We start from the raw sequence: 11,337 nt of genomic DNA on the forward strand, positions 1-11,337 counted from the left end.
TGGTTATTTAAAACAACATTCCGCTATGCAAAATTTTCGTTTAGTCCAAAATGTTGTTGAGTATTGTGAATTTGGTAATTTTCCTGGTATTTTTGTTTTTTCTTGATTTAAAAAAAGCTTTTGATTTGGTTAATTGTGATTTTTGTTTGTTTCAATTACTATGTAAATTATTTTCAGAATCATGAATTGGCTGGATCATGGAAATTTATACGTATGCGGTGGGAATTGTTTATTTCTCATAAATAATGGTTGGATGTCTACAAAAAAAAAGACAAATTAGGCGGAGAATTAGACAAAGCTATCCGCTTTCTGCTCTTTTGAAAATCAGGCAAAATAATTATTTATGGTATTACTGTCATTTATCTAAATACCGATACTTTGACTGGTTTTTAAAGATATCACAATTATCTCACGATGCTGTCCTTTTTATTGATTGCATTGCAAACGCAAAACATTTCACTTTAACAAGTCAGACGATTTGGACACTATGCTCGGCCGATGCTGGGCCGATTTTAAATATTATGACAACAAAAGCAATAACAATGTCAACTTAATTAAAATTCATAAAAGATTAAAAAATGGATTGATGATCCAGTCAAGTATCTGGGCATATACCTCACCAAATAAAAAGTCGGACCGATCGAACTGGGCTATGAAACTTGAAAAAAATGATACCAATCCTTAAATTTTGGAAAATGAAAATTCAACTATTGACGGTAAAGTTGTCATAATCAAATTGGCAATATTTGACGATTTGTGTATTTTGCTTCGATTTTAATTCCTCCGAAACTGATTGTGGATTTAAATATGCCTATTTTGATATATAATTTTTGTTGGTTCAAGTTCAACTAAAGGTCTGTCTTAATAAATACAGCTGAAAAGGCAGGCCTGGGTGTGGTATTTACATTCCAAAGTTCAATCCCTGCATTTGGCAAGGTTATCATGGCTTTCTAAAAATAACCATGATGCACCTCAGAAAACATATCTAAATATAGGAATGACAATATATGTCCGTTATCTTTGATATCAAAGATAAATTGTTCTCGCAAAGAAATGTTGATGCTGTGTATCCTGAAGTGAAATTAGATATTTTTAATTCTTGCGTGTAAAAAATGTTCGAAATGAAGTATTATGGTACAATAGCTAATATAACACTTGACAATACAACATTATATTTTAAAAATTGCTTTACCAAGGGTATTTTCATTATTAACGATACTGTAAAAAATAGACTTTTTTTTTATCTCGGAATTAACTTTGAACTGTACTTGGTTCGAACTGAGGGGCGGATCTACAGGGGGGGGGGGGGGGTTAGGGGTAATTAGCATTTTATTCTTGGTATAGACTTAATTGTCCAAATACAAAATATATAAATATAGTAAGTACATACGCACAATACGCAGTATGTAAAATATACATGTTAAATTACTTTCAATGGAAAAGTACAATAGTCTTTCGACATGTCCAGTTTTTAAAAAAGAAAATCATATTGTCTTAAATACTCTTTAACATTTTACACAGTGATTTTTTACTGAAAATAATATTTCCCCTTTTTTTTCAATGTAAAGTGAATGTTTATGGATTACGAATTTAAATCCTCTTAACGTTACTGTTGCTGTTGGATGTGTTTATAAATATATATTTTATAAATCCTTTTAATGTTGTTCATGTTGTTGAACTGTGAACTTATTGAATAAAGCCCCTGTGAAGAGGAAAATAATAAAGGAAATATCACCTTGATTTACATATTCAGCTATCATAATGGCAACGTAGAACATTATATTGCTTTTGAATTGCCTGCATCCTTTATCTTTAGTGTTTTAAATGCGTTTAAAAACTCTACCTATACCATACAAGTGTATTTCCATCCCATGTTATGCTTTTTCCTTTAAAAGATAATCCTTCGTTCACTCGATCAAAATTGACTCCCTAATTTTAAAGGTATAGACGAGTTTTGGAAATGCCCCCCTCTCAAAAAATGAAATGGAAGCTGTCATTACCAATCATGAGAAAGAACATGTTTTGACTAATACGTGATGATACAAATTTAGTCGGGAAAACGCCTACTAATTGATATATTTGGTAAATTATTATATCTATCCGGACTGGATAGATATCGCGTAGACCCATGAACATCTTTCTGTGTACAGTGCTTGTAACTTTACCAAAACTGGGCCAGATTTCTTATCATTTCGATGATTCTTTTTAAAACCTCATCTTGCTCTCCTTTTTCCATTCTAAGTTCCTCTCTACTTCCCCCTTCCTTTCCTTCTCTTTCTGTATTTTATTCTTTCTTCTCTTCTCTCAATTCCTCTCTCCAGCTTGTCCATATCTACCTTCTCTCTTATACCCCATTTCTCTTTTTCTGCTTACTTCTGATGAGATAAATTTGAAGTTTTAAAGGTAGTGTATCCCTTCTGCCGCCAACATCACATTATGTACTGAAAAGTTGCAGGAAGTATGAATATGTCACGCGTGTCCTCTTTGTGAAATGTAAACGTTTGTAGTGTCCTAAAAAGTATTCAAATTATGCAAGTAAAACCCATTTATTTTCTAGACTTCACTGTCAGACACTTTTGAGTTACTGACTGACCGACTTTTCTTCTTTGGTAATAACATACATGAAAAGAGTTGTAAAGGGTACATGAGCATCAATAGCCCACTTTTTGTGATGGCAAACATTAAATTGATTGAATCTTAGCGCAGCACAAAACGTACAACCATTCGGTACAAGGGTCTGAAAATCAGACTATTACTAAATGGAGTGCAACCACTCTTAAAAGGAGATTCGACAATTAATGCTCGTTATTTTCAAGCCCTTTCGTTTTAAGGGAAGTTCTAAATTAGTTTTATCTTTCAAATGCCGCGCTGGAATTTAACCTTTTCATTTTTTTGGGCCTGTAAATGGGACACAGTACCTTTAAAAGTTAATTGTAATAATGAGTTGCAGATTTATTCAGTGCCATTTTGTATAATTCATATGCTACTTTAGTTTTATTTCGACACAATAAAATTTAGTCGATAATTAGTGCTTTTTGATTTCAATCTAGATTTGTGCGTTCTCTGAATACATATTTGTGTAAACTGAATATTTTTAACTCTATTGTGCTTCATGTGCGATGTTTATATAATAGTAAAACAATTCGAAACCACACACAATGACCTAGACTTTTTCTTTTCGTAATCCGGGTGCGGTTATCGATCATTTAGGAGTGCAGCTGACAGTGTGTCTGAGTAGCTATGTAGTAATGAACTAGGTGGCAGCATCACCAAACACTTAAGATGTGAAGATTTGATCAAGATATACCTCCATCATACAAAATTTGTAAGAAATCCTTCAATAAATGCATTTATTGAAGGATTTCTTACACATGGCAGTAAGAGCATACAAAAAGGACAAATGACCTTTGACCCTATAAAGGATGGAACCATGAGGGCAGCATCACCAAAAAGTAAAGATGTGTAGATTATTCCAAGATACACCTTCGTTCAAAATTTGAACAAAATTGATCCCTTAATAAACGTGGCGTATAGAGCGCCCACAAGAATATGACGCGGCCACGCGCGGCGTAACGCTGCTGAATATAATATACTGCCGGAGGATACAATTATTATAATAATAATAATAATGATAATGATAATAATAATAAATTGTAATAATAATAATGAAATAATGTTGGTTTCTTTTTGACAGTTTCCTCGCTCCCGCAAGGGAAAGAGGTGTAGGCTTTTATCATTAAATATATGATTACGTATGCATTTCCGGCTCAATTTTGTGAAATTATTTGTTGTTATTCTCTCAATTCTGAATAATTTATCTCTTTTATATTCTCTTACTTCCCTCTGTTTCATTCTCTCTCTTTCCCTCTTTCTCTATTTCCTCTTCTTATAACTTATTCTTTTGTATCATGACTTCTCTTCTCCTTTCTCTATCACTCTCTCTCTCTCGTCCTCTCGCAATTCCTTGCATGTCTCAGCTCGTATACATCATTGTCACGCTGCTGCTAGGTCGAGCAATCCCCTGGTTCGTCCGACCTAGCAGCGACTGTTTTTATGATTGGTACTATGCATCATGTAAAAATCTAGTGTCAAATGTCCAGTTTATCATTTTATCATGTTCAAATGCAGTACCAACCAAGTTTGTTGACGATTTCTGGTGATGACAGCTTTAGTGTTAAGACCAAATGATCGAGCGGTCAGAGGTGAACAAAGAATTTGATTATTTTCTCAACAGTACTAGATCAACGCTTGAAACGGATGTGGCAGTATAGGTGTAGGATTTAATAGCTCCAAACTGCAATGAACAAAATTATGCTAGGATACTATTTCTGAATTCAACAAGATACAAAGTGTGAAATATCATTTTAGTCATACAGATTTCCTTTCTCCCACTTTTCTTCAAGAATATGTTGTGAAAACAATCCTATGATTACACTGGCTTTTTCAATATCTTGGTTTGTTACAGTATCTGTAATGCGCGCTTAATTACGTCTCTTTTAGTGCGCTTTTGGATAATCTTCAGTAAAAGTGCGTTACCCTTTGTAGATAGTACCTCTATCTTCAGTAAAAGTGCGTTGCACTGTGTAGATAGTAGTACTATCTACACAGTGTAAAGAACTTTTTGCTTCTCCCATCAATAATGGGCGATCTATCTTTCATCACGTGACTTACTTTTGACCAATCGTAGAGCAAGATTCTTAGTATGTGGAATATAATTCTAATTATATTACTCATTGCGGATACAGTATCTGAAATAATATCTCTAGTGATATTCGTTTGTCTCGCAATTATGTATGGTCAACAAGGGATCTAAAAATCACGACGTTTCGTGCGCCGCTGAAAACACTTCCGTCAGGTGATAAAATGTATTGTTAGCAAGCGTGTTCAAACGAATATCACTAGAGATATTATTTCAGATAAGTATTATAGTTATTTGTATTCAGTAATCTGATGTTTTTTTCTTTTTACGATCAATAGGTGTCACATGAGGAAAGAGCACACCAAAAAAAACTGCAGAAATTTTTCATAAGCTGGAACAAATGCCTCCTTGAGGAAAAGAGGCGGACGTGGAATTCAATATCCCCTACCAATACATTTTTTACAACTGTTACAATAAAATTTAAAAAAATGACAGGTGAGCTGACTCCGCCAGGGACTATTCAAGAAAAAAATACTACTAAGTACATGTATCAAAAATAGACATTGACTGCTTTCCAGTGCACACATAGACATATGATTTCAAATATGATCAGTCAATATTCAATACATGTAGTATAAGGTATAAAACGGTAAACGGTGCAGGTGCGCATGTATTCGCATGCGCATGCCATCTTCGGCCATCCTCTGCACACTCGTACTAAAGCGAACGAAGTAGGAATGTCTACCGACGTCAGCGACTCGCGCGGAATAATGTAGGCCGAACATCTCAGATATTGTCGCGATAAACAAGCAACAAGAACAGGTATAAATAGTGTTAGACCAAGGCGACCTCAAAACGGAAACAAAAGAATCAATAACATTCCCCCCCCCCCCCATTTGTAAATACCTGAAACACAGATAAGGGTGTTTTTAATATTCGAAACCACCCCCCCCCCCTTTTTTTTTTGCCAAGGGGGTGTTTGCAGTGGCGGATCTAAAAGGGGGGGTTAAACCCCCCTTTTGTATTTTTATGTGTGTAATCCCCCCTAAAACCCCTCCCCCCCCCCCCCCCCCACTGAGCGACTTTTCGGCTGGCTGAGTCGTTGCGATTTTTTTTGGATTCCCCCCCCCCCCCAAAAAAAAGTGTCCGCTTACACCCCCCCCCCCCCCCCCCCCCCCCCCCCCCCCACTGAGCGACTTTTTGGCCGGCTGAGTCGTTGCGATTTTTTTTGGACTCCCCCCCCCCCCCCCCCCCCCCCCCCACTGAGCGACTTTTTGACCGGCGCGATTTTCAAATTTTCCTGAGTCGTTGCGAAATTTTGGACCCGATTTTAAACCCCCCCCCCCCCCCCTTGAAAAAATCCTGCGTACGCCACTGACCCCGTTTATATGAACCCCATCCACACCTTTTCTTTTGCAAGCTTTGATTTACATTAATTCAGACAGGAAGTGAAGTTGTGGCATCATGGGGAGCGTGCTGACTGCTTTCACTTTGAAACCCTTCCCTTCCAGGAACTTCTTTATGCTGTCCTTGCCCCACATCGCACCTAGAGCCATGGAGCCAGGATGGTTGTTGGACATCGCAGACAGTAAAACAAGCTGTCGGTGTAATTAAACGAGGCGTTCGGATCTCCAAGGTTATCGGCGTGTTTCGATTCAGCATACAGCTCGATCACCGACATGATTCCATCCTTCTTCATCACTCTCTTGACGTCATCAATGATCAGGTCAGGTCGGGGTGTGTCGTGGAGGAGGTTGAAGAAGAAAACGTAGTCGAAAGTCGAGGTCCAGTCGTTAGGCATCGCAGAGGCGTCGGCGCAGACGTACTCAAGGTTCTTCAGACCAAGCGTGGCTACATCCTTATAGGCCCAATCCACGTTGCACTGGTCAATGTCAAGACCGACGAAATGACTGTTGGGAAAACTCTGGGCCAGCATTTTCATTGCAGCACCGCGACCACACCCGACGTCAAGCATCCGAATTCCTCTCTCTGAAATTATTGATGATACACATAGGACTATCAACATCGAACATCCAAATTACCTTCTAAAATTCACATTGAAATGAAAGTCAGTGTATAGATACCGTCCTTCGGCGGGTTAGGTACTGTTATGAAAACACATCGGGTTGATTGAAACCCAAACAATTCAGCTCGTCGTCAAATACGGTCTGACCCCTCCCCACCCCCCCCCCCCCCCCGTATCCATAGGATCAAGCCATAACTCACAATCATAAATCAGCGAGAACAGTTAGGAATGATCCTCTTACCCAATCTTGCCTTGATCTCGGGTTGAGATGGAATGAACTCCTGAACGAAGCAGTGGTTGAACCACGGCAGGCCATAACTATCGTTGAATTCGTGTAATTTGGCGTCATTGAAAATGTCAAACCTGGAATAAAACATAAAACAAGAAGATGATGAGCGAAAGTATCTATCAAGTAATACATTCTGTCAGCTAGGTACGATCGCAAAGAATTTCAGGAAATCAATTTTCAACCCCATGTTCGGACTCTATGTTACGTAATATTTCATTGTCGTGTTCGCACATTTGAAAAGATGAGCACTTGAAGTTGAATTTAAGTGGGGTTTTTAAGTATTGATTGCAATCGTGGTCCGTTAAATACCCCTGGGTTGAGAGAGACAGTTGTGTATGAAACACCTTGCTTGGCAAAATATAAGCACCTGAAACATTTTTAAGAACTTAGCTTAACACCAACAGGCAAATAGACAGTGGATGTTTACGTGTGCCTAGATTTCACAGTGATTGTTATAAGTGTAGCCCAATTGTTTCTTCCATATTTGAATGGAATAAGCTAAATAATTCGTTGAGAACGGCTTCCTCTGTCAATTCATTTAAGAGATTGTTTAAACAAAGTTGTAATCTGTGAATAGCTCAGCCGAACATACACTACATGCATGTTCTGTAATATTAACATGACTTATTCACATAATTGCGACTTAATCAATATTTTCCTATTGACATTACTGTTTACTAGGCTAATGATATATGTGTATTTTGCAAATGAGTATTTTTTTTTTAACTGCTTGTATAAACGTTATAAACGATGTAAATATGTTCATGTTTATGAAGGGCCCCATGGAAGACCACTACTTGTAGGTGAATGGGCTACCCTGTCAAAAGATTAATAAATAAATAAATAAATAAATAAATAAATGGGAAAAAGAATCCAGCACATTATATCGGCACCTGCATGTGGTCATGGTGGTTCACAAGAGTTACTGTTTCCGACACATTGTTATTTTAGTGACCCGACATTTTCTCACGCGGTTTACAGTATCTAAGTGCTACGTCATATTCTCTCATCGTCCAGTTTACTGGTTACAAACAACAGAGCCTGCGCGTGAGGTTCACCGCGAAATCATTGAAGCAACGGGCTGGAGCAGGGCAAATTCAGTGTTTTTTGCTGCTGTTTAGCACAAAATTGTTTCGAGCCAGCTACCTTGACAACTCGGCCAGTATGACGTTACACTTCGGTACTGTATTAATTGTTAGGAAAGGCTTTATTTCGTCAAATGTAACGTTATGGTTGGGTTAGCAATTGTGTTTTGGGCTAGATTTAGGTTAATAGTCGCCGTTGTAAAACCCGAGGAAAAATCTGTTGCATTACTCATCACCTCTTGGTCCGTCTTTCTTGACGACTTCGAGCATCTTGTTGAAAACCTCACTAATGATGGGTATTCCTATGGAGCAGTCAGCCCCCTGACCCGCCATCGTCCCTGATCGAAAGCTGTCGACGCGATGCGTTGGTAGATGGTACCTCTCTGTTACAGGGTCGAGATCGACGATGAAGGCCGTGGTCATCACGCCCAGCCATTCTCGAACATACCTGTCATGAAAGAAATTATAGAAAAGGTTGTACATTTCAACAACAAGCAAGCCTTGCGTACCACTCCGAATGTTATGAGAGAGAGAGAGAGAGAGAGAGGGGGTGGGGGAGGGGGAAGAAAGACATGCAAGCTGGTGCGTATGCATTGACCGACTGGCATGTTGGAGCGGTTGCCAAATTGTTATAACGTTTGTTGGAAATTACAAATTCCCAAATTTACAGTTAGGCAAAAAATATGCTTATTTAGGAGCCTTCATGTCAGGGCCTGCAGAACTCGAGTCCCCTTTCAGTTTTTTGAACAAGTATGTTAAAGAGAAAAAGAAAGAAAGAGAGAAAGAAAGAAAGAAGAGAGAAAAAAGGAATGAGTTACCTGCCAGTGCATGTCGCAAATGAGGTATCAAAATATGCTTATCTGACCGTAATTTAATGCCTAAAAACCCTGAGCTCCCGGGGACTCCGTCTCTGGACCCCACGCAAATTTAGGCTCTACCTGATCGTTAATACTCCCATTTTGATAAGCGTTTCGCGGGGGCTGCATATAACATGAAAGAGTGATGGTGGTGCAGATATTTCTTCTGCTCCCTAAACGTTTTTGCTCATTACGCCACTGCCCCTGAAAGGTGAGCCCCCTGGAATGTTTGCCCCCCCCCCCCCCCCCCCCCCCATCCCAAACTGCTTCCGGTGCGCCTGCCGAGGTATGACAATAGATCTTCTTGATAACAACGTGTGTAATTGGGTTTTTTGCAGAGTGGCGTTAATGTCAATCATTTTATGTACGTCTGGGGACCGACCTTTAACGTCACCATCCGAAAGACGTTATCCAAAAAGAAGTTCGTCAACTATGAATGTCTTAATCATCAGATACGAAGAAAAAATCACAACAAGAATAAATCTTCATGAAAAATCTTATCATAAGCATTTTATTGATTTGACATCTGCATTTTGCTACACAGATGTGTGACCGGTGTGTGACTATCGACTGTTCAAGGCATAGTCCAGCTTTGGAAACGCCCCCCCCCCCCCCCCCCCTCTAAAAAATAAATGGAAGCTCTTATTACCCGTCATGTGAAATAATATGTTTTGACTAAACGTGATGACACAGATTTTGCCGGAAAGCCGCCTACTAATTGATATATCTATCACCGTTTTGGAAACAGAAGCCAACAAAATAAGTCACTTTTGCCATTTTTGCGAATCTGCAGATTATGAAAAAGTTGGGAAAATAACTAAGTCCGCCTAATTAATATGCGCATATGTAATCAAATCAAAACCGAACATGATACATCAGTGAAACCTATGTATATCAGACAGGTATGGAAATATATTTTATTTGAAATTTAAAAAATCACGAATATTCATCAAATATGCAAATTAGGTCATTTCAGCTAATTATATATTCGCTCACTCATTATGCAAATTAGGAAAGTCAAAATGTTTATTTTGGGCGCATTTTTTAAATCATATATATTCATAGATCATATTTACACAAAGTATTAACCTTAAATTCCAAATATTTTTGCAATGCCAATGAAATATGGCGATGGAAATTACTTGGATCACCGTTACAGCTATTTCCTCATGTGTTTCACAAATTATTTAGAAAAACCGATCATATGATAAGAATCTGCAGGCTTTCAGCTACAATCACAGTATATTTTTCTTTTTAAAAGATGTCAGATTTGAGAATTTATGACGTTTTTTCCAAGAAACCATTCAACAGGCCATAACATTCCACTTCAACATCAGGCCATAACATTCTACAGGGACTGAATTTCAGAGTAAAAACAAGTTTGGTGACGCCAGTATAGTTGTGGCTACCTTGAGTGCAAATAACAAATTGATTCAATGAGTGAAGCACATGAGGATATTGCATTTTTGTAAGGGAGTTTTATAAATTGAGGTGCATTTTCAGCACGCAGAATAACAACAGTGCAAGTCAATGGGCGATCAGCGGGCCACATGGCTGAACAGACAATATTCTAATTAATAATTTAACATATTTCCCACATGCCTATAACAATGAAACTACACAGAATTGTATTTAAAGGTATGCTTGAAATATGTGTGAAATAAAAAATTTAAAATATTGTTTAGTTTTTTTTTAAATAAATTTACAAAAATTGCTATTTCTACCAACTGACTGCTGTTGTGTGTGTGTGTTCGCGGGGCAGACTGTGTGCACAGGCATTGTGATCACCCCAGTCTAAGTAAATAATGTACAGGTTCATTTCTGCGTGTGCAATCGGCATCACCGTTCATTCACTCATCATACCGCAAGCCGCCATTGACCATGACTTACCTTTCTTTCAACCCAGCTGCATCAGCAAGCTCTTGCGAAGTCAATGGTTTGTCATGGTGATCGACGAGGACGGCGAAAAGACCACTCTTGACGCCTAATGCGATCGAAAGTCCAGTAAATCCTCCACTAATGAAGCCAAAGAGTCGGGAAGAAAAATCTTCCGCTGTTTCGTTGGCGTATTTATCTGCCATTGTTGTTATTCCTAGATATATTCAAAGCTGAATTGCGTATATATGTGGCCTACTGACAACACGTTACTCCAATCTATCTCAAGCCAAGGTCACAGAGCAAAGTTCCAGTGTAAATTGTTTGCGTTCAAGTTCAAGTTCAAATAAGGTTGTATTCATTACTTGTCAACAAGTCCGAAGACTAAAAATGCAAGTTTACATCAAAATAAAAAGCATTCAAAAACATATGTACATATATATAATGATAACATAGCAAATGAGGACAAATATATAACAATGAATACATTTTTAAATCAAACATTAAAGTAGTAACAAGAAACAAAACAACAACAACAATTTAAAAAAAAATAAAATGTAAGAAAT

The 11,337-nt window shown here is 37.9% G+C and overlaps 2 protein-coding genes across 2 annotated transcripts; both read right to left on the reverse strand.

The window, feature by feature from the left end:
• Positions 1-6,185: 6,185 nt before the first annotated feature.
• On the reverse strand, positions 6,186-6,575 carry LOC115927984 (uncharacterized protein RP789-like). The gene has a single exon (XM_030994417.1). It carries the CDS (start codon positions 6,573-6,575, stop codon positions 6,186-6,188), a length of 390 nt encoding a protein of 129 aa, XP_030850277.1.
• LOC587983 lies at positions 6,224-11,085 on the reverse strand. Its single transcript, XM_787686.4, has 4 exons — positions 10,787-11,085; positions 8,276-8,487; positions 6,907-7,028; positions 6,224-6,628 (listed from the first exon to the last, which is right to left on the reverse strand). Exons 1-4 carry the CDS (start codon positions 10,975-10,977, stop codon positions 6,578-6,580), a joined length of 576 nt encoding a protein of 191 aa, XP_792779.2. The 5' UTR covers positions 10,978-11,085; the 3' UTR covers positions 6,224-6,577.
• Positions 11,086-11,337: the final 252 nt, after the last annotated feature.

The sequence above is a fragment of the Strongylocentrotus purpuratus genome, unplaced genomic scaffold, assembly GCF_000002235.5.
Source record: "Strongylocentrotus purpuratus isolate Spur 01 unplaced genomic scaffold, Spur_5.0 spur5_scaffold_21, whole genome shotgun sequence".
Lineage (NCBI taxonomy): Eukaryota > Metazoa > Echinodermata > Echinoidea > Camarodonta > Strongylocentrotidae > Strongylocentrotus > Strongylocentrotus purpuratus.

Coding starts and splice junctions, on each gene's coding strand:
- LOC115927984 (XM_030994417.1), bottom strand. CDS start 6,575: ATGCTGGCCCAGAGTTTTCCCAACAGTCATTTCGTCGGTCTTGACATT.
- LOC587983 (XM_787686.4), bottom strand. CDS start 10,977: ATGGCAGATAAATACGCCAACGAAACAGCGGAAGATTTTTCTTCCCGA. Junction 8,488..10,786: donor GCAGCTGGGTTGAAAGAAAG/GTAAGTCATGGT, acceptor CTTTCATGACAG/GTATGTTCGAGAATGGCTGG. Junction 7,029..8,275: donor CAAGAAAGACGGACCAAGAG/GTGATGAGTAAT, acceptor GTTTTATTCCAG/GTTTGACATTTTCAATGACG.